The sequence below is a fragment of the Lachancea lanzarotensis genome, scaffold LALA0S05 (genome assembly GCF_000938715.1).
Source record: "Lachancea lanzarotensis genome assembly LALA0, scaffold LALA0S05, whole genome shotgun sequence".
In the NCBI taxonomy this organism is placed as follows: domain Eukaryota; kingdom Fungi; phylum Ascomycota; class Saccharomycetes; order Saccharomycetales; family Saccharomycetaceae; genus Lachancea; species Lachancea lanzarotensis.
In genome coordinates, this window is record NW_019212883.1 from 271,493 (window position 1) to 293,643 (window position 22,151).

A 22,151-nucleotide genomic window follows, 5' to 3' on the forward strand; every position below is an offset into this window, starting at 1 on the left:
TTTTTGTATATAAGTGGAGAAGAATCTCAGTTGGGTCCACCCCGCTGTATTTGTGAATTTAGTTGGTGCCTTTTGAAACGATTTTATTATTCGACATCGCACAAGCAAGGATTTACAGGTGACGTTCGACTTGGAATAGGTTTCTTCTTTTAAATCAAGCAGTTACTCTTTTTCTTGACATCTAGTGTATTTCCTATCTATATTAAAATCTATTATATCCGATGAGCAGTGCATCGCCAGAAGTGGGTCCTTCCCAGGACATTTTCACTTCCAAAAGTGTGTCTGAAGACCAGGGATCGCACAACTCGAACGTGATGAACGCTCCAGAGCCTAAGGCGAACAGAGTGGATTCTCACGACGAAATCGACGAACTGAAAAAGGACGCCGAAGAACAGCTGGCCAACAAAGGCAAAGGTGACTTTGCCTTTGTTTCCATCTGCTGCATCATGGTTGCCTTTGGTGGTTTCGTTTTCGGCTGGGATACCGGTACCATTTCCGGTTTCGTCCAGCAAAAGGACTTCATCCGCAGATTTGGCCAGAAGAAAAGCAATGGTGATCACTACTTGTCCAACGTTAGAACCGGTTTGATCGTTTCTATCTTCAACATTGGTTGTGCCATTGGTGGTATCGCCTTGGGTAAGCTTGGTGAGGTGTACGGGCGTCGTCTTGGTCTATCGGCTGTGGTCGTTATCTACGCTGTAGGTATCATCATCCAGATCGCTTCCATCGACAAATGGTACCAGTACTTCATTGGTAGAATCATCTCCGGTCTCGGTGTTGGTGCCATCACCATCTTGTCGCCCATGTTGATTTCCGAGGTTGCTCCTAAGCATTTGAGAGGTACCCTGGTGTCGTGCTACCAGTTTATGGTCACGGGTGGTATCTTCTTGGGTTACTGCACCAACTTTGGTACTAAAAACTACTCCAACTCTGTCCAATGGAGAGTCCCTCTAGGTCTATGTTTCGCCTGGGCTCTATTCATGATTGGTGGTATGTCTTTTGTTCCAGAATCTCCTCGTTACTTGGTGGAATACGGTAGACTCGAAGAAGCCAGACGCTCTTTGGCTCGTGTTAACAAGGCCCAGATGGAAGACGCTGTTGTCACTCTTGAATTGGAACAAATCGAAGCCAGTGTTGAAGCCGAAAAAATGGCCGGTGAAGCTCACTGGATGGAATTGATCACCGGTAAGCCTCAAATGTTGAAACGTACTCTCAACGGTATCGTCATCATGTCTCTACAACAATTGACTGGTGACAACTACTTCTTTTACTACGGTACTACTATTTTCCAAGCTGTTGGTATGACTGACTCGTTTGAAACTGCTATTGTCTTTGGTGTTGTCAACTTCTTCTGTACCTCTCTATCGTTGTACACTGTTGACAGATTCGGTCGTCGTAACTGTTTGATTTACGGTGCTATTGGTATGGTGGCATGTTACGTTGTCTACGCTTCTGTCGGTGTTACAAGGTTATACCCTGACGGTGCCAACAACAAGAGTGTCACTTCCAAGGGTGCTGGTAACTGTTTGATTGTCTTCGCGTGTTTCTACATTTTCTGTTTCGCCACCACCTGGGCTCCAATTGCCTACGTCTTGATCTCCGAAACATACCCATTGAGAGTCAAGGGTAAGGCCATGTCTATTGCCTCCGCCTCTAACTGGATCTGGGGATTTTTGATCTCTTTCTTCACTCCATTCATCACCACTGCCATCAACTTCTACTATGGTTACGTTTTCATGGGATGTATGTTGTTCTCGGTTTTCTATGTGTTCTTCTTCATTCCTGAGACCAAGGGTTTGACTCTAGAAGAAGTTAACGAAATGTACCAAGAAGGTGTTTTGCCATGGAGATCCGCCAACTGGGTTCCTGCCTCTAGAAGAGGTGCTGACTACCATGCTGAGGATTTGCAAAACGATGACATGAACTTGCCATGGTACAAGAGATACTTCTAATTTGAGGTAATGAAAAGCTTCAACTCAGTTTCTAACTGAGCTGGAAAATCAAACGCATTGTGTTGAAATGAAGTGAAATTTATGACTAGAACTATTCAACGACTATATTTTGGCATTTTTTGATCGGTATAAAGCCGTTTTATCTGTATATCCTGATGTATATAAACATCATTTAATTATCATAGACTATTAGAATCAAGGTTTTGTTTAACGTAGCGTAGCGTATGGAGACGAACTACTGCTCTTGCGGACCCCCGCTGTTGCCCAACTGTTGGCGTTAATAGCGGTTGCAAAGAGCTAACCGTGCAAACCTTATACCGTGCAGAGGTGTATTTTTCATGTTTAGGAAAAGGTGATGATCATTGAGGATTTAAATATGTGTTCTACGTCAGGTACAAGCTCTAAGGAATATGTGGGAAACAAACACACTGGTGGTAACAATATTTTGGAAACCGGTGGAAATAAGTTTTGGCAAGTGTACCATCGAGACAACTGTTGTTGAAGCAGAGATGGCTGTTAATTGTGTGAGCGTTTGATTCTGTTTTGCCATTCATTCGCTTGGAAAAGATACAAACTCATTTCTAGGGTTCCGGGACATGCATGTTGAAAGACATCTAAGATAAGACTATCTCTTGACCTCGTCAAAGACTTAGGTGATCTGACATCGTTACTTAACTTGCGCAGATCTGTCATTGAGGGTATACTTGAAGGTGACCGGTCTCTGGGCCACGTGATGAGACCTTATTTTCTGTAAATCGCGTTTTACGTATTGTCACACCTCCAGTCGATAGTGGAATCGCGCAGACGGAAACGACTAGAGGATTGGGTAGGTGACCGGGCCCAATTGTCATCTCTTCCTTTTCTGTCCAGAGATTGAACTGTAGCTTCAAGAAGAGAATAGGTGCAAGGTACGCAGGTATGCCGTGAGTGAAATGCGGAAGTGCGCTACGGGGGTATTACGGAACACATTAGAGGGCCATTGCTGGGTATTGGATGAAACCCAACGTACAGTGTGTTGTTGATTCGAAAGCGCAAAGATTATACTTGGGTTTGGGAAGTGTGAAGTTTATGCGGTGTGTAGCGAGCGTCCGTAATCATGCGATTAATGCTGTTGAAAAAGCAACTGCTAAATACGGAATGTTGCCTGACGAATGGTCATTCGAGCAAAGCTCTCCGTATACGACGCTCTTGAAAAAATGCACAGCCATCGCCGCTGCTACTGAAAGCGACAATAGAAAAATTAGAGGAGGCCCAGCAGGGTCAGGACTGCTCTCTGAAAGTGCATTTCTGAAAGTTCGTATAATACAGTCGAGGGTTTTGCAAACTTTCATGAGACCATGTAACAGGATATCAGATCAGTGGCCAAGGCAAAAGAAGAATCAGGAAAGGAGCCGCCTAATCAACGCAATATTACGGTGAAAATCATGAATCGGGCCAGCAAGATAATGGGCAGCTAACCAAGTGTGAGAAGGGTATTTGGTTGTGACTTTAGGAAGGATATTTCGTTACCACGTGACTGAGGATTAAATAAACGAACAAAAGAGAAATGGGTGTATGTCAGGCGACGTACACCTTTCTTGAGGCGGGTATGACTGTAGTGGATACACATTTCGTTGTCACTCAATCCGACGCGTGATACACCGGAGGATTGAAGGTTCCAATTTGCTATTTGGTGGACAGTGGACTAAGGATGAAGGATCAATGATGCAGCCGAAAAAGGTTCAGAGAGCGATGATATTCAAATCTCAATCCAACGAGCTGGAAGCTGAAGTTGTCACTTAAAATGAAATGATAGGTATGTGGTACAGAACTGAGGACGAATTACGATTCCGTTCGTTTGAAATGCTCGGACACCCGTATCCTGGCGCGAGTCCCACACACCGGCCTGAGAATCTCGACAAAGCTCATGAATTATGATTTGATCTAGGAGCACTGTCAAGATTTGTTGTATTAACTATGCTACGAATCGGGTGTTTACTGATTCGTTCAAATCGTTTGAAAAGCACCAGGGTTGGTTAAACATCTGCCAGATAGCGACTTAAGCGCATCCTGCAATACAACCAGTGAAGTTGAAATCATCTCGTAATTACAACAAATAAGAAAATACGTTGAAGAGAGATGAATTCTTGTGTTTAACGGTTTACGTTACGATGAAGACCGGAATGCTTGGGCGACCTCTACGTATAAAATGATGATTTCATGTTAAAGTCACAGGACTAAGGACTAGTGCGAGTAAGGCGGCGAGTAGAACCATTCAACTCCAGCGGTAACATGAAGACGACCCTCCTAAATCTTTTCATGTGTATCCAGGTAATTAGCAGATCTTCAGATGCGTAAGTTTATCAAAATGTCTAGATCACAACGAATCACTCCAACGAAGTGGGCGCTGCGTGTCTTGTCATTCACACATGACGCTGCTTATATTTATACTACTTAGATCATTTCAAGTTACTAGTCATTGGAAAAGTGGAAACTCTAAAACTATAAAGATTCACGCGCCCATAGTTCTTTCCTCCTTCTGATGTCTTTTACGCCGCAGCTTGAGATGTTTTGAGCAGCAACACGCCAGACACCGTAATGAAATATCTTAGAAGAGGAGAGGAAAGAGATTACAATGAGTTGAACGGTAATCTCAGAATAAAGGCTCACAATTGATAGATGGTGGTCCGCCGGTGTTCATCAAACAATTGACAGAAGCTTAAGCGAGCTAAGAGATGCAATTTTACCGAATTTGCGCAGATGGGCTTATAATTTTTCAAGTAATGAATAATCGTTCTTTGCAGAGGGCATCGACTGAAGGAAGAATGGGAAAGGATATGGAAAGAAAGTTTGATTCGTGGCTTTCTTCCTCTCCATACGTAATTTGGATTACGAAAGTCAAGGGCGAGAGCCCCCATGTGCGTTGGCGAGAACTACTTCTACAGGGCAATCCGACGTCGTCCGATGTCTTTGGGCATCTCAAGCGTAAGAACAACCATGACTTTACGTTATTTAGCAAAGTCTTGAGTGGACGCTACAGTTTTTCTCCACGGTTCGTTCAACTACCTCCAAACCCATTCCTTAGATCAAAAGGCTAGTTCTTTTGGCCGACATGAGGACATCTTCAGGCCAAAAGAACTTTTCAGCCGTCATGATATCATTCTGCCTTAACTTGAAAATGGAGGTGAATGGCGGTTGCTCAAGAAGATCAAAATACGCACGTATATGAGTGATTTGCTACACACACGCGAGAATCTTAAGACTGCTTTGCTGGCAAGCCTCAGCAAATATTCTATCAGTCACAAAATCAGTATTATCACTTGGGTCGAACAATATTGCAATGCTGGAAAATCTAGACAATGCTCTTGAATTGGGCTTTCATGTAACTAGATCCAGAAGCAGTATCGAAATCAGATGTATGGACCATGTTTTGAATCGAGTGTTCATTGGTTTGTTCCGATCCTTCGAGAATCGACAAGCTCTCCTACTATACCAGCGGGAATATCTTCACTAAAGAAATGAAACCCTTAGCTTTTTTCATCCACATAACGCGCATGTTTGAAGAACTTACGATGCTTCCCCAAAATGATTCAACAAATTCCTTTATTTACGGAATCGACTACTACACGGGTCGTTACTGTGAATTCGTTGAGGGTGTGGAATGCGGCGTAATGGACATCGAAGCACATTAGGGAATTGGTATTGGACACACTGACTTGTTCTCTGAGGAAACATTGAGCGAGATACTTGGTGCAGTGGTAAGAAATACTTGGCTATTGCCTACAGGGAGACCGGCTATTAGGTTTCTGCAGGCTGGTCGCAAGCCGGACCGGCTTAACGGAGCTTTCGAGAAATACTGCAGAAACGAATTTTTGGAGCTGACCGAGCACTATGTGACGAGTTATGGCAAGCAATTTCGGGATAGTCTCGAAGGCGAATCCAGCATTGGAGATGGAATTTAATTCAAGGTGTACATTCTTGGACAAAAAAGATTGAAGGTTAGATCATTGATTTCTGACCACTACGAGCAACAAATAAGAGCTGGAACCATGGGGAAAATGGGAAATATACCCGAAAAAGCCATCTGAGAAAAGCACTCTGCTCACTAGTGCTTTACAGTCCGAAACTACGAACTGCTGATGAAGAAGGATGCTTTTTCATCAGCAAGAGAGTATTAGATACTAGATTCTCCCTTTCGAGCCCGAATTCGTAAAGCACGGTGGAATGATGCTTTTCCTTCAGCAAGAGAGGATTGGATATCAGGTTCTCAAAGTGCTTCAACATCTTCTCAGATAATGAGTTCATCGTGCACTAGCGAGACATCAACAGACAATGATATTACACACCAATGCTAGGACATACGTCCGGCGAGAAGGTGGGGATGACGACAGCCCAGATTACGCAAGTCGGTACATCTATCAACCACGTTTTAGAGATCTGAACATCATCGTCCAACAGCTTTCGCGGTAGAGGAACTTGGAGGGAGGCTTGAGAAGGCGGGCGGGTATACCACGACGGATTCGTGGTAACCGTAGAGCAGACAGAATTCGCGAATCCGTGGATTCGAACCCAGTGCCAGAGGTCTATGAGTAGCATAGTCATCACATACGGATATGCCCACTTGAGTCTACTTTTGCTTAGTTGAGAATCCACGGATTTGCCGGATACAAAAAAAAACCCGATGGAATAGGTTTAATGGTTGGAACTGTATCTCCTCCAGGATCGTCGTCCAAACGTCGTGTAATTTATCTTACATGCACTCTGCACTAACGGTTTCCGTACAAAGAGACATCATCACATCTTACCACCCCCCTCCCCTCCCGATTCAAACTCTAACATCCATACTTCCTCACCAAACCCTGTACAATCCAACGGTCTCACAACACTCCGTATTTTACCCCACAAACACAACTCTTCAGCCCGTTCCGCGCCAAAAAAACAGCCGTTTCTCGATAGCTAAAACCACTACCTATACACAACGTACCAAGCGACTCATTTTTCCCATTTTTTCCCAATTCACTATCTGTAATAGCGGTGTTAGGTTGTGTTCTATCAACCACTTCTGACCGATGTCATTCCATCTGTAACGTCTAGCTGCCAATATATCGCGCATCTCTCAACATGGTCTAGCCCCACTTCCTCGAGGCCCCACCAACAAAAAAAAGAATGTACGGTTCTGGGGTTGTTTTTAGCTTTCCTTTAGTGTCGTTTACTCGTTTACTTTCCCCGCATAGTATTATTCAAGTTCTCTCTCCAGGTGTAACACCGCAAAATAAGACCACACTACTGGTAAACTCCCCTCCTAAGCTACTACTAACTCATACAATCCGCGAGCGACTTCGGAACAACACGGAATCGATCAATTCCTGGCTGTTTAGCTTAGTTTAGCTTAGTTTAGCTTGGCAGCTTGCTTGGCTGTTTGGCCATAGAGGAAAACGAAGCTGAAAACGAACGTGGTGTGTTTTTTTTTTCCAAGATGGCGTGTCTGCCCCCCGGAAAAATTTTCTGGGTGCTTGTTCTCAGAACCTCACGCAGAGGATAAACATTTCTCCGTGAAAACGCAGATGCGTGGCGACGGGGATATCTGGGGCGAGAGACACAGGTACGGCTGCGGAAGCGGTAGGGACCACGCCACGGCTCGGAAGAATTTTATCTCCAGGTTTTTCCGGTCGACCGGGAGGGGGGAAGCGAAAAAATAATTAATCCGGAGGTGCATGGCTCAGAAACAGGCGCGAGAAACCAGGAAGAAAAAAAAAGAACTGCTCCCCACCAAAATAGTTTTTCCAAGTCTGCTCGGCAACCCCGGAACGAGCGGCTAACGAGTGGGATTATCTTAGAACTTGGCGCATCATAGAGAAATGAGTCGACGGTTGGTATTACAGTGGTGTGTGGTGGGTGTGGTGGTACTCATCCAAGAGCTTGAGTCTTTTGTCTGTCTTGTCAAGGAAAAATGTGTATATAAGAAGAACGTTTGAGACCTGTATGGACCATTGGATTGGGTTTTGATTATTCCAAATTCTTTTCTTATATCCCCAGAAACCATTCAGCATTCTCTCTTCGAGTCCCTCGACTAAGAAAAAAGAATATTCATTCTAACTACATTTTGAAAAAACAAAAATGTCAGCCTCTGGTGCTTACCAAAACGGTACAGCAGCTACGGCTACGCCCGTGGACTTGCACTCCACCGTGAGTCACGGCTCCCAATTGTCTACGCCCTCCAACAAGGCGTCCCGCGACGACCTCAAAGACACTCGCTTCCCAGAGGACGCCCTTGAAAAAGAAGTGGACATCCCAAAAAAACCTGCTTCCGCCTACCTCACCGTGGTGCTGCTATGTTTGTGTGTCGCCTTCGGTGGTTTCGTTTTCGGCTGGGATACCGGTACCATTTCCGGTTTCGTCCAGCAAACGGACTTTAAGCGTAGATTTGGTCAGGTCAACAAGGAAGGTGTGCCTTACTTGTCTAACGTGAGAACTGGTTTGATTGTGGCTATTTTGAACATTGGTTGTGCCTTTGGAGGTATCATCTTGTCCAAAGTCGGTGACATGTACGGTCGTCGTATCGGTCTAATGGTCGTTGTGGTTGTCTACGTTATCGGAATCATCATTCAAATCGCGTCCATCGACAAATGGTACCAGTACTTCATTGGCAGAATCATCTCCGGTCTTGGTATCGGTGGTATCGCTGTTCTTTCGCCAATGTTGATTTCTGAAGTCGCCCCAAAGCATTTGAGAGGTACTTTGATTGCCTGTTTCCAATTGATGATCACCTTCGGTATTTTCTTGGGTTACTGCACCAACTACGGTGTCAAGACCTACTCCAACTCTGTCCAATGGAGAGTTCCTCTTGGTCTATGTTTCGCCTGGGCCCTATTCATGATTGGCGGTATGTCTTTTGTTCCAGAGTCTCCTCGTTACTTGGTTGAAAAGAGCAAGCTCGAAGAAGCCAAGCGTTCTATCGCTAGATCCAACAAAGTCAGCATGGAGGACCCAGCTGTTCAAGTTGAGCTTGACTTAATTTTGGCCGGTGTTGAAGCCGAGAGAATGGCCGGATCTGCTTCTTGGAAAGAACTTTTCTCCACCAAGACCAAAGTGTTTCAACGTTTGATTATGGGTATCATGATTCAATCTTTGCAACAATTGACCGGTGACAACTACTTTTTCTACTACGGTACTACTATTTTCAAGGCTGTTGGTTTGACCGATTCTTTCCAAACCGCCATTGTCATTGGTATTGTAAACTTTGCCTCCACTTTTGTCGGTATCTACACCGTTGAGAAATTCGGTCGTCGTAAGTGTTTACTATGGGGTGCCGCTTCCATGGTTGCTTGTTTTGTCGTTTACGCTTCCGTCGGTGTTACCAGACTATATCCTCAGGGCGCTGACCACCCTGAGTTTTCAAACAAGGGCGCCGGTAACTGTATGATTGTTTTCACCTGTTTCTACATTTTCTGCTTTGCCACCACCTGGGCCCCAATGGCTTACGTTGTTGTTGCCGAATCTTACCCATTGAGAGTTAAATCCAAGTGTATGGCTATTGCCACCGCTTCCAACTGGCTATGGGGTTTCTTGATTGCCTTTTTCACTCCATTCATCACCACCGCTATCCACTTCTACTACGGTTACGTCTTCATGGGCTGCTTGGTGTTTGCCTTCTTCTACGTTTTCTTCTTTGTCCCAGAGACTAAGGGTTTGACTTTGGAAGAAGTCCAAGAACTATGGGAAGAAGGTGTTTTGCCGTGGAAGTCTGCTGATTGGTTGCCACCATCTAGAAGAGGTGCTGATTACAACAATGAAGCATTGATGCACGACGACAAGCCATGGTACAAGAGAATGATCTAAGCCCAATAAATCAGAGATTGAATTGGTCAATGCGCTCTTTTCCTTTTAAAAAAGGATTATAATCAGTGCTTTGACTCAGTTGGCCAACCTAACTGGCCATAATTTTAACGATGTCATGACTAAGTCTATAATTTGAAGGATACACAATACACTATATATAAAATAGCATTTTTGACTATTATCAACGTTCATTTAATTTTAAAATGCCTGTATTCTTCCTGCTGATCAAAATTTCGCGCAACGAGTCATTCTCCTGGAGTAACAGATCGTATCGATAATAAATCTCTTGCAAAAATCCAGTCTCGTATTGAAGAAGGCTTTGTAGATGCTTGAGGAAAGCGATATGGTCACCGTAATGAAACGATTTTTGGCGGTCCTCTAGCTGACTTTTCAGATCGTTTATCAACTTCCCATTTTGTTCGATTGATTCACGCATTGCAACGAGATATAGCGTTTTCAAGTTTTTATCGAATGGACCGCATGCTGGACTTCCGAGAGTCATGAATAACTCGCCTTTTTCTACTTCTTCTGGGGATAAGTAATTGAAAATATCGAGCTCTTTTTCCGCCAAGACGCTTGGGACATTTTTGGATTTCAGGTCTCGAGGACCACTGTCATCTTTCTTTTCAAGGCCATGCGGTTCAGACGCAGTATTTTCTTTCTCATCAGAAGCGGGTTTAGACCGGATAGAGAGCCATCCGCGCGTTGAATTTAGGTGGTTTCGACTCAGCAGCGACAGAAATCCTGTATGATTCAATTCTTGCGGGCACTCTTTGGTATTATCGTCGCCGGCACGGATGGACGGCGATCCAAAGCCCACATCCAAAAATCGCTTTGCTTTTTTCAAAGAGCGTGTAAATTTCCCACGTCTACCCATCAACCGAGTGGTGTCCACATTTTTTGCAGCATTCACAACACTGTCACTCTCTTTGCCTCTCGTTCCTTCGCCAGTATTCTTTCGATTTAGAATCATTTTGTCGAAAGCGCTACCTGGAGCCAAGCGTGCAGTGCCAGTCTCCATGGTAGACTACAGAAATTGTCAAGTTACGAATGCAAACAATCAGATTCCCAAAAACATGTATTTGTGCGAAAGGCTTTGGCTGTAGCACTTGTTTGTTACGCTGGTGACAGTTTGCCAGCGTCAGCTCATCTTTTTCTATTGTGACGCGCGCCAGGTCAAATATTATATGAAAACGCTCGCCCCAATTCCAAAACAAAAAAAGACCCGAACCCGCGAAAGGAACATATGGTGAAAGAACAACAGTATATAAAATAGCTAAGTCATTCTAGGGCAAAGCAAAAAAGTGAAGAATAGCGGTTTCTTTCCGCATAAAACACAATCACTGTATACGAATCTGACGTCTCAATTGTAAAGGCTTCCTCTTGAAGCTCTTCAACTACCTCCCTACACGACTGATGAACTATCCAAAAATTGAACTAATTCTTTACAGATCAAATGTCATCGCCTTTATCTGTCAACTACTCATTAGTAGTCTGACTTATCTTGTTCTCGATATCAAGCCTAAAATTATAAAATTTTTACCCAGGAAAATGAAGCGATAAACCAAGTCATCGCCTTGAAAAAATCAAGTAGCCTCTTCGTTAGTTTATGCTAAGAAGAGCATTGTCTCGAGTGCAACGAATTAGCAGTTTAAAGTTTAATCCCAGCTCTTTGTGTAGTGTTTCTGTCGCTTTTCATCCGAGATTTTCGCCGCTCAACACCCGAGAAATGTCTGTTCTTTCAATCACATCTCAATTGCAGAAGATGTCTGTTAAGGAGCCTGAACCTCTAGAGGGATCTTTTCCTGAGCAAAATGTTGTTGATCTCATGAGAAATTACGTTAGTGCCGAACTATCGAAAGTTTCGGGAGTCAGCGCCGATTTGATTTATCCAGCATTGGAGTGGACTAACACTCTTGATAGAGGTGATTTGTTGATTCCAGTGCCCCGGTTGCGTATCAAAGGTGCTAACCCTAAAGAGTTGGCTGCAGTATGGGCCGAAAAATTTCCTGAGGGAGACTTTTTGTCGAAAGTGGAAGCCAACGGTCCTTTTGTGCAGTTCTTTTTCAAGCCAGAGTTCTTGTTCAAGACGGTCCTTCCTAACATTCTTACCAGAAGAGAACAGTATGGTGCCATGCCTTTGGTCCAAAACAAAAAAGCTGTTATCGAATTTTCTTCCCCTAACATCGCCAAACCATTTCACGCCGGCCACTTGAGATCCACCATTATTGGAGGTTTCCTTTCTAACCTTTACGAAAAGTTGGGTTGGGAAGTTGTGAGACTAAACTACCTAGGTGACTGGGGAAAACAATTTGGTCTTTTGGCTATCGGGTTTGAAAGATACGGCTCTGAAGAGGCGTTGGAAAACGACCCCATCAAGCACCTATATGACGTCTACGTGCGTGTGAACAAAGACATCGAAACTGAAGGTGACACTTTGCCAGAAACAGAATCCACACACGGTCTCGCTCGTGCATACTTCAAGAGAATGGAGGATGGAGACGAGGACGCTTTAAAAATATGGAAGCGTTTCCGCGATTTGTCCATCGACAAGTACGTCGAAACATATGCCAGATTGAACATTCACTACGACTCATATTCCGGTGAGTCTCAAGCCTCTAGAGATTCTATGGAATTGGCTCTTAAGATGTTTGCAGAGAAAGGTTTGGCTCACGAAGACAGAGGTGCTACTTTGATCGATTTGACCAAATTCAACAAGAAACTAGGTAAAACTATTGTTCAAAAATCGGATGGTACCACTCTTTACATGACTAGAGATGTCGGTACTGCTATTGATCGTTACAAGAAGTACCACTTCGACAAGATGATCTACGTGATTGCGTGTCAGCAGGATCTATACACCGCCCAATTGTTCGAGGTTCTGAAACAGCTGGGTTACGAATGGGCTAAGGACTTGGTACACATAAATTTCGGTATGGTTCAAGGTATGTCTACCAGAAAGGGTACCGTGGTTTTCTTGGACAACATTTTGGAAGAAACCAGAGACAAGATGCACGAAGTCATGAAGACCAATGAGGCTAAATACGCACAAATCGAGAACCCTAACGAAGTCGCCGACTTGGTTGGTATTTCTGCTGTCATGATTCAAGATATGCAAGCTAAGCGTATCAATAACTACGAATTCAAGTGGGAAAGAATGACTTCTTTCGAAGGTGACACGGGTCCTTACCTGCAGTACGCCCATTCCAGATTGAGATCTGTGGAGAGAAACGCTTCCGAAATCACGGACGAGATGTGTTTGAACGCCGATTTCTCGCTTTTGAAAGAACCAGCTGCTGTAATTCTAATCCGTTTGCTGTCTCAATACCCAGATGTTTTGAGAAATGCAGCCAAGACGAATGAGCCAGCTACAGTTGTCACTTACTTGTTCAAGCTGACTCACCAAGTTTCGTCTTGCTACGACGTTTTGTGGGTTGCTGGTCAGACTCCAGAGCTCGCTGCCGCTCGTTTGGCGCTGTACTCGTCTGCTAGACAAGTGTTGTTCAACGGTATGACCTTGTTGGGCTTGACTCCAGTTGATAGAATGTAATTGTCTCCAAGACTGAAACCCCACCTGCGAGAAAGAAGGTTTCTCGACATAAGTTGTATATAACAAATAACATCAGATTTAAAACTGTCGCAGATAAAAACCTTGGAGGGGCCTTATTTTGAAGGGCCTTTAACAACACGAAATGCTACCTCCCGCACGTCTAAATCTTCTGGAGAACCTTCATCATGAAATTCCATACCTAAAGTCCTATATGTATGCAAAATTCCTAACCCCCATCAATTACGTCCCAGTGGCCGAGTGGTTAAGGCGATGCCCTGCTATTCGACATATCGAAAGCGAGTTAGGCATTGGGTTTTACCTGCGCAGGTTCGAATCCTGTCTGTGACGTTTATTTTTATTTTTTGACTTGTCCTGTCGAAGTTGTACAAAGAGAGGAAAAGTCTCGTAACACTGTGAATATCTTAAAGAGAACGAAGATAGAGATCTATATCTGCTGAAACTGACGGCTTGCTATCTTTTTGGCTCGAAATCAATCGAGTTGACGATCTTCTTATGAAGACATCTATTCGTATGAAACGACACACAAGTTTTTCAGTAATAACCGTGATAGTTGCATGCGATGAGATGAGATGAGTTTAAACTAGAAATGCTTTTACACTTCACTTCTGGAGTGGAGCAGAGCATTTGGATAGCTGATACTTCTTTTGAAGCGTAGGTTGTAACATAGAGATGGGTAAAGCCAAAAAAACCAGAAAGTTTGGGCTCGTGAAACGTACTTTAAACGCTAAAAAGGATGCACGTCTTCAGGCCAATCGTGCCAAGACACCGGGGAAGGAGGATAACGAACTGACCAAACACGTACCACAGGTGTCGAGTGCGCTGTTTTTCCAATACAACCAGGCTATCAAACCGCCCTACCAGGTGCTGATAGATACCAATTTCATCAATTTCTCGATTCAGAAGAAAATAGACCTGGTCAGAGGCATGATGGATGCGCTACTGGCTAAGTGTGTACCACTGATCACAGATTGTGTGATGGCCGAACTGGAGAAGTTGGGTCCCAAATACAGAATTGCGTTGAAACTGGCACGCGACCCGCGCATTCAAAGACTCAGCTGTAGTCATAAGGGCACCTACGCCGATGACTGCATCGTGAATCGTGTTTTACAGCACAAGTGTTATATAGTGGCCACTAACGATGCCGGTCTGAAGCAGCGGGTACGTAAAGTGCCAGGAATACCGCTCATGAGCGTTGGCGGACATGCATACGTGGTTGAAAAGCTACCGGACGTTTTCTAGGGTTCTTTTAAAGTGTGGACACACAATATCATACATACATACATACGTTTTTTTCTGATTTTTGCTTGTCGACTCAAATCTCGCTTGCTAGCCTGTTTCTCGGATTGGGTGTAGCTACGGGTCGTGTTATTGTCCGGCTATACTTGCGCTTTAAATGTTTTTCCAGCACCAACACGTTTCTCGAGTTGGCTTTGTAGCACACCGAAACGAAATCACCTACGATGGGTATCAGACCCAGACCAAAGTCCAAAGCGATGTTGGTGATCATTTGGGCGGAAACTCCCGGCGGAAGTCCACCGGTCACCTTTAGCGCTTCCTGATATACTTGCAGTGACAGCCAGAGGATCATGAGATCACCAACGACGGGGAGGATTCCAATGACACCTAACCATCCGAATCTTATACCGAAGAGATGGAACTTCATGTCCAGCCGATAAGCTCTCTTTCTCACACGACGCAAGATTTTACCATCGGTGTCCGGGATCGATTCAGGTATGCTTTTGTCACGGCGTTTTTTGACGATTTTGGTACTCCCAGACCAAAATGAACGTTTTTCAAACTCAACCTCTTCGAAAAAGGGGTCTTCAAATGCGCTGCCTAGTTCTACTTCACCGAACACCTTTTTAGCCAGATATTTCAAAGGATATGAAGCAATGCCCATGGTGTATTTTGGATTGAGGTAGATTCTGTATAATTTCACGAGAACAAAATGGGCCTACAGAAGTTGGTTATTTAATGATTGCTGAACCCTGCATTTTAAGGTCTTTCCACCAAGAGTTTCTTTATATAGTCATTGATGCCAGGGTTGTTAAGGCTTACCATGGCTTTAGTTAGGTCCATACAAGCCTCTGGAATTTGCTATGTGGGGCCGAGGGCAATATAATAGATTGATTGCTAAAAGCGGGTCACGTGAGGATGATTATTCATATCTATCAAATGATAAAAGAGTAGGAATTAGAGTATAGAAAACGGGTATATTTGCGCTGGTTTATCTGTTCCAAACTTGGTTTACAAGCGGTATTTCTTTGTGCTAGTGGTACGGATAGCGAAAATGTGTAGGAAATTCGTCGATAATGATGGTGGACTTTGAGGCTCATCTCAGACCTTTAGGGCTATAGTTGCAGTAGCTTTTGAAAGCTAGTTGGTATCAAATCCTCGTTGGAAGTACTGGAGAACCAACTCTCAAACAGATGTAGTAGGATTTGCCAAATTACGTATAGAATGATACGTACTTACATCACCACGAGTTGCTGACACTGTAAACAGTGATGCACTTCAATTTTGGTGGCGAGTTCTGATCGATCAGTGACAGCAGGCTGCTACTAAGTAGCTAAGAGTCTCACCAGCGTTATTGGTTGATTAAGTAGGGCTTATCATGAGATAATATCACTTTTCACGTTGGGTGATGGCTTGAGTGTGATACGTCAGAGCTCACCCATCGAAATCAAGACCTGGACATTCCTCACAATTTCGATACCTCTTGATTCCGGTAGCCATGGTATGACCCAGAGCGTAAGCTCGAATTTCTTATACTCGCCTTTTTGTGCGCCTTGTAACACATTGTAGAAAATTCACTTTTGAGCCTTGGCTTTGACAACTTCTAGAGTTTTCAAAATAGGCACAATAGATGGTTGGATGCAGCGAAAGATTTGCTGGAGCGAAATTCGCAAGGGAAGGTTCACTGGTAGAAACAGGTAAGAATTGCATGTATCGTCCTTGACCGCTATCAAAAAATGTAGAACTGGTCGCTCAGCTTTTCCCAACTCAGCGCTCCAAAATGGTTATCCAGACTTCTAATCAAGTAGCTAAGCCAAGTGATGTAGGCACTGCTCATCTCAGTATTGTATTCTTAGATCTGTAGGAACGGTATCATTTCCACTGTCAGCGGGTGCTGAGTCGTCAATTTGAAGAAGAAGGATCGCACTATTTATGATGTCAGCTTTTTTCTATCAACGGTAGATCCGTAGTAACATAGTCATGACGTTCGACCTCATATTTACTTTTTCCACGTCCGTATTGCTTCCGGGTCGTCGCTACCATTCTTACACAGCCAAAGCCTGTCATTAGGACTGCAGGAGTCAATCATAATCACAAGCGTCATACCTCTTGCGTCAATCGTTTGCAGTAATATTGGCAAGGGTCCAGGCTGTTGCAGCCGTAACTATTCCACTCGCTTTTTCGCTTTCTCCAACAAAACGGCATCAGTATTTGGAAAGCTGATTAACACATCAGGTATGACTGAATTGTGTGCCAATTCTTAGTATTCATCAGCTAGTGTGAGAAAAACCTTGACCACCACATGTAATGTTACCACCCATGACTGATAGTCTTATTATGCGGTGCTCTACTTGATGAATTGATGATGGTCAAGTAAGTTGAAAAAACCATGCCCTTTTATACACTTCTCGAAACTGTTCCATAATTGATGATCATTGATGCAGACAAAGACTTTCAAGGTGAGCTAGCTTATCGGTGGTAACTGTTTCTCACCGTACAAACGATATTGCCCGGTTCCAATGGTATCACTCATTCTGTAAAGATCGTGGTTGTCAGGGTTGTCGTTAGGGTCCAAGTCCTAAGTCCTTACCCTTAATATCAAAGTCCGAAGCTTTAAGTCCTTGAGCATTTTATCGCTTTTCTCGCTGTTGTGGTATCAAAAACGACGCAAGCTAATCTTCAAATGGGCCACCGCACCGTATAAATCACATTATCTAATTAGTGAATAGAACGTGCGACACTCGGTCTTGACTCCCGTTACCCATAATTTTCTCTCCTCAGGCCACACCCATCTAACTTCACCCACACGACACACCATGTGTCGCTCAACCGAGCGCTAGCCGGTCACTGTAGGTTTGTAGCCAAGGTCGGAATCTACTCACCGGCGAAAAAATTGGTGAATAAGCGATGGGTCCTAGATTATTCAGGGCACAAGCTACGTATAGATGGTCCATGTATGGTGGGGCGCCTGGTGAAGTTGGTTTTGAACAGGAGTATGTTGTGCGTTTAGATCATCAACGGTCTCTGTTCAAGTCTTTCTCGAGAGAGCTCTTTGATGTGTGCATCTTCTCGGTACTGATTTAAGTGTACAGGAGATTTTCTCATAGATGGATAACGCAATGCTATTTTGTGTGATTTTGGATGTCGAGATTAGGTATCGCGGCATCGATAGCCCATCAGAGTCTTCGACGTCGGTGTGGGAGGTATCAACAGCCTCAGGTATTTTGGCTACTTGCCAAATCTGTCGCTGTCGTCGCATCACGTGCGTGTGATCACTTTATAGTGAATACGACGCGACACATAAGAAGACATCATCATGGGTATGAATTCGTTACCGCAGTAGAACCACTTATGACGACAATAATCAGGACCCGCATCGTCGAAACTGCCAAGTAACTCGTTCTAGTACATTATATACAGTTTCTACACAAGGCCAGTAAATGTTTATGGCACTGCGCATAAAAAGATAATCACCTTATTGTCGTGTAAGTTGAGCCCGAAGGGAAAGAAACTGAGCTTTCAAGATTCCCAACTCCGACAACATGAAACTTCTAGGTATATGGGCGCTTGATGAGACTATAATTCGTGAAGTCGAAGACATTAGCTGCAAAACAACTCACTCCAAACGGCTCGATGTATGAAATTGTAGAGCTTTATAAATGAGTTTTGATAGAGTTTCTATATTCCCCGTTTCAAACTCACGACCAAAATGTAGCAGACCGTATAGAATCTGGTAACGCATGTATGTTACTGAAGTTGCTGCTACATGACCGAGGCTTTTGTTACAGTCACGCGACCAATTTTCCGTAATGACGGATAAGTACAGAGTGACAAGTTTTTTCAACGCTGTATGCGAAACAAGAACGCAGAAAGAACTACTGGGTGTGTACCCTTCGATGTTACAGTATTTACTCGAGCCACCATGCTTTGATGACAGTATCAAGTCAAATACCTTCTACCTTGTAAACTCGTATAACTTATTTCAAAAACTCATCACTTTTAGCCCATTATGGACTTTATCACCTTTAATTTTTGTCATCACCCATCGAGCACCGAGAAGCCAAGCAGGAACCAGAAACTTATATCAAGAAAGACCCACTTCAGCCCTTCAAACCATCGCTGACCACCATGGACCCAAGCTCTGCGCTTGAACAAACGACTCTAGATGTTTCCAATCTTCAGTCGGAATTCAAATACATTCTGGACGAGATAGGAACTTCCGACTTAAAGATATATAATCTTCGAAAACAGTGTCTGCAGTGGGATTCCCAGTTACAGAAAATTTACAAGCAACATGGCTCGGGAGCTTCCGAAAAATCGCGCGAAACTGATCTGTGTGAAAAGATAGGTCATGATTTGGTCGAGGCCCGAAAGCTCCAAGAAAACAAGTGTGTATTGGCCAACACTGCATTATTTTCTGTCACTAAGCATCTCACAAAGCTCCAAGAGGTCATAAAGACACTAGAAGAGGAGGGACTACTGGCTCCTTTGGAAAATGACGAAAAAGAAGCCGAAAGTGGCGGCGAAAACTCGCGGGAAAGCTCAGTTTTATCAAGCACCGGCGAAGGACGTCGTAAGAAAAACGCTACTCCAGGACCTCTAAGACGCAAACGCAAAAGTGAGGGAACTCCAGTGGGTCGTCACAAAGACAGTTCACCGCCCACGGGCTCTACGGACCCCAACTTCGATCTTCAAGATTATAACGACGATCTATTTTCCGGCTACAACCAGGCCGAGGAAGACGACAAACAACTGTATTGTTTCTGCCAAAGTGTGTCCTACGGTGAAATGGTGGCATGCGATGGACCGCACTGCAGATTCGAGTGGTTCCATTACACCTGTGTAAATTTGAAGGAACCTCCGAAGGGCTCCTGGTATTGTCCCGGTTGCAGACAAGAACTTGCGAACAGCAGGCTGAAGAAACGCAAGCTCTAGCTCTTAAGATGGCCAATCAAATGCCTATATAGAATCTTCATAATGACTTGACGACTACAGATTGTATTTAGAGATCCAGACGTACGTTATCGGTGACGACTGTGTTGTTTAAATTGAACATACAAACACTTAAGCTCATCCATCTCCAGTGACCGTTACAAGGCTCAAGAGGCCAAGAGATAAACAGGCTGCAGCCCATCGGTGGCATTAAGGATATTCATAGTTAATTGACGCTAGCAAGTCTATTTTCATTTACAATGCCCACTCTTTTAACCCAGAGTTTGGCTCAAATGCATCCAAAATTGCGTACAAATGGTATGGGTATCGGTAACACTCACAGAAGGATATCTCTTGGTTTTCTGCAACCTAGCAAACGAAATCCATTAGTGAGAAAATACAAGCCACGAAGACGACACGGATCAGACCAACCAAGTTTTCGATCATTGGGGGACGATTTTGGTAGCACAGTAGCTCGGGAAGATACAGGGCAAGTTATCGATGAGGAATTGGGAGAGCCCGAATCTCCCGATGGTGGGGAACTCAGTAGAACAGTGTCTCTTCCGTCCAGAGTAAGTGAAGGCGCCGATGTGCATTCTGAGGTGGATTGGATATTGGAAGAACATGAAAGAAGATACTCCACAGCTCACCCTAGTGATGAAGAATTGGGACCGGAAGACGACAATGGGTCATCAAACGACCAGGAACAAGACGAGGGTCTCGAATATGGCGATTTCATGAGAAGAGTAAGACAACAGCTCAAGCAGGATATGGAAAGACGTCAACCCAGACCATCGTACGTTTCGGTGAGCACTCGAGGCTCGGTCCCCAATGTATACGAGTCTGTTGATCGTAAGGAAGATTACGAGCGGGAAGTAGTGACTTTTAAAAGTGAGGCTAAGATATTGGCAAGCTATTCGATACCGCTGGTCCTGACTTTTCTACTAGAACAACTTTTTCCCTTGGTTTGCTCACTCACCGTGGGCCATTTGGGGAAAAATGAGCTCGCAGCAGTTTCCTTGGCGTCAATGACCACAAACATCACCTTGGCCGTGTTTGAGGGCATTTCAACTAGTCTGGACACTTTGTGTCCCCAAGCGTATGGAGCTGGGAATTACAGGGGTGTGGGAATACATTTACAGAGATGTATCGCATTTTCTATGGTTGTTTACGTCCCCTTTGCTATCTTTTGGTACTTCTCAGAGTACTTTTTGGGTCTTGTTGTGAAGGAGAAGGAACTGGTCGCTCTGACCGCCAAATTTCTGCGAATCGCTATACTTGGTGCGCCGGCCTATATTACTTTCGAAAATCTGAAAAGGTTTCTACAAGCGCAAGGTATCTTTGACGCCGGGATTTATGTCCTGTTAATTTGTGCACCTCTGAACATTCTCCTAAGTTACACACTTGTGTGGAATTCAAGAATAGGCTTAGGATACATCGGCGCTCCAATTGCGATGGTGATCAACTTCTGGCTCATGCTAGTGTTGCTGGTGCTGTACATTGTATATGTGGACGGCAAAAAGTGTTGGGGTGGCTTCAACAAGAAGGCCTTCACGCATTGGAAGGCGTTATCGGAACTGGCAATTCCAGGTATCATCATGCTCGAAGCCGAAGATCTTTCTTACGAAATCTTGACTTTGTTTAGCTCATATTTTGGGACGAGCTATCTAGCTGCCCAATCTGCAGTTTCGACCACTGTGACATTGATGTACATGATCCCATTTGCCGTTGGTATCTCATCGTCTACCCGAATTTCGAATTTCGTGGGGGCTAGGAGACCAGATTGCGCCAAGATCGCTTGTGAAGTGGGGCTGTCGTGCTCTTTTTTCGTTGGTCTATCGAACTGCCTCATTTTGGTTACTTGCAGGCAACTCGTCGCGAAGGTCTACTCCAAAGACGCAGAGGTTGTCCGCTTGATTACAGAGTTATTGCCGTTAGTCGGGATAGTCGAGATTTTCGACTCCTTGAACGCCATAGCGGGATCGTGTCTACGCGGACAAGGCATGCAGGCGATTGGCGGTATCATCAATCTGGTATTCTACTACCTATTAGCCATTCCAATGGGTATTTTACTTGGTTGGACATTTAATATGAAGTTGTTCGGATTATGGATCGGAATCGGCACAGGCATGTTTCTGATCGGAACTACAGAGGCATACCTTGTATTATTTCCAAACTGGAAGAAGATTCTCGAGACTGCTGCGATGCGCAAAGAGGCCGAGGATGCCGAAGAGTCAGATTCGGACGACGAATATCCTTCGAGCGATTCTGACGACGAATTGCCTAGCGAAACGACAATATTACTACACAGGTAATGCTGAAGCATCCTTTGAGTACAATGCGGCAAGAACATCTGAGATTCAAGCGAGCTCTGGATGGTTTTATCTCCCGGAACTTTGACGCTCTAGACAAATAAAGCACGTGACTAATAATCACATGATTAATATAATTATCGACGAATGTGGCTCGAACATATATCACGTGAAATGTTATTTGCGTGAAATATAGCTTGGTACGAAAATGAAGTGATGAGTTTAACCGTAGGTGACAGACAGGATAGGTGACAAATAAGAAGATCCAACTTCTTCTCCAGGATGGTCACCTCTTTTAACGTCACCGAGACGCTATCCCAAGCTACTAAA

At 44.2% G+C, this 22,151-nt stretch overlaps 8 protein-coding genes and 1 non-coding gene across 9 annotated transcripts, besides 1 other annotated feature; 7 read left to right on the forward strand and 2 right to left on the reverse strand.

Annotated features, from left to right (window-relative positions):
- Positions 1–221: 221 nt before the first annotated feature.
- Positions 222–1,952, forward strand: LALA0_S05e03202g (LALA0S05e03202g1_1; the record flags this gene model as incomplete). Its single annotated transcript, XM_022772209.1, has 1 exon — positions 222–1,952. The coding sequence occupies one exon, from the start codon at positions 222–224 to the stop codon at positions 1,950–1,952; it is 1,731 nt and encodes a 576-aa protein (XP_022628556.1).
- A 2,762-nt stretch (positions 1,953–4,714) lies between these two features.
- Positions 4,715–5,971: a mobile genetic element (relic copy of Rover hAT-like DNA transposon).
- A 2,077-nt stretch (positions 5,972–8,048) lies between these two features.
- Positions 8,049–9,770, forward strand: LALA0_S05e03224g (LALA0S05e03224g1_1; the record flags this gene model as incomplete). The annotated part of the gene is made up of 1 exon (XM_022772211.1): positions 8,049–9,770. One exon carries the CDS (start codon positions 8,049–8,051, stop codon positions 9,768–9,770), a length of 1,722 nt encoding a protein of 573 aa, XP_022628557.1.
- Positions 9,771–9,951: 181 nt separating this feature from the next.
- LALA0_S05e03246g (LALA0S05e03246g1_1) lies at positions 9,952–10,791 on the reverse strand (the record flags this gene model as incomplete). Its single annotated transcript, XM_022772212.1, has 1 exon — positions 9,952–10,791. The coding sequence occupies one exon, from the start codon at positions 10,789–10,791 to the stop codon at positions 9,952–9,954; it is 840 nt and encodes a 279-aa protein (XP_022628558.1).
- Positions 10,792–11,379: 588 nt separating this feature from the next.
- LALA0_S05e03268g (LALA0S05e03268g1_1) lies at positions 11,380–13,320 on the forward strand (the record flags this gene model as incomplete). The annotated part of the gene is made up of 1 exon (XM_022772213.1): positions 11,380–13,320. The coding sequence occupies one exon, from the start codon at positions 11,380–11,382 to the stop codon at positions 13,318–13,320; it is 1,941 nt and encodes a 646-aa protein (XP_022628559.1).
- A 244-nt stretch (positions 13,321–13,564) lies between these two features.
- On the forward strand, positions 13,565–13,668 carry LALA0_S05e03290r. Its single transcript has 2 exons — positions 13,565–13,602; positions 13,623–13,668. It is a non-coding gene; the product is annotated as a tRNA-Ser (tRNA).
- Positions 13,669–14,010: 342 nt separating this feature from the next.
- Positions 14,011–14,580, forward strand: FCF1 (LALA0S05e03312g1_1; the record flags this gene model as incomplete). Its single annotated transcript, XM_022772214.1, has 1 exon — positions 14,011–14,580. One exon carries the CDS (start codon positions 14,011–14,013, stop codon positions 14,578–14,580), a length of 570 nt encoding a protein of 189 aa, XP_022628560.1.
- A 73-nt stretch (positions 14,581–14,653) lies between these two features.
- LALA0_S05e03334g (LALA0S05e03334g1_1) lies at positions 14,654–15,241 on the reverse strand (the record flags this gene model as incomplete). The annotated part of the gene is made up of 1 exon (XM_022772215.1): positions 14,654–15,241. One exon carries the CDS (start codon positions 15,239–15,241, stop codon positions 14,654–14,656), a length of 588 nt encoding a protein of 195 aa, XP_022628561.1.
- A 3,464-nt stretch (positions 15,242–18,705) lies between these two features.
- On the forward strand, positions 18,706–19,512 carry YNG2 (LALA0S05e03356g1_1; the record flags this gene model as incomplete). The annotated part of the gene is made up of 1 exon (XM_022772216.1): positions 18,706–19,512. One exon carries the CDS (start codon positions 18,706–18,708, stop codon positions 19,510–19,512), a length of 807 nt encoding a protein of 268 aa, XP_022628562.1.
- Positions 19,513–19,769: 257 nt separating this feature from the next.
- On the forward strand, positions 19,770–21,824 carry LALA0_S05e03378g (LALA0S05e03378g1_1; the record flags this gene model as incomplete). The annotated part of the gene is made up of 1 exon (XM_022772217.1): positions 19,770–21,824. The coding sequence occupies one exon, from the start codon at positions 19,770–19,772 to the stop codon at positions 21,822–21,824; it is 2,055 nt and encodes a 684-aa protein (XP_022628563.1).
- Between the last annotated feature and the right edge of the window lie 327 nt (positions 21,825–22,151).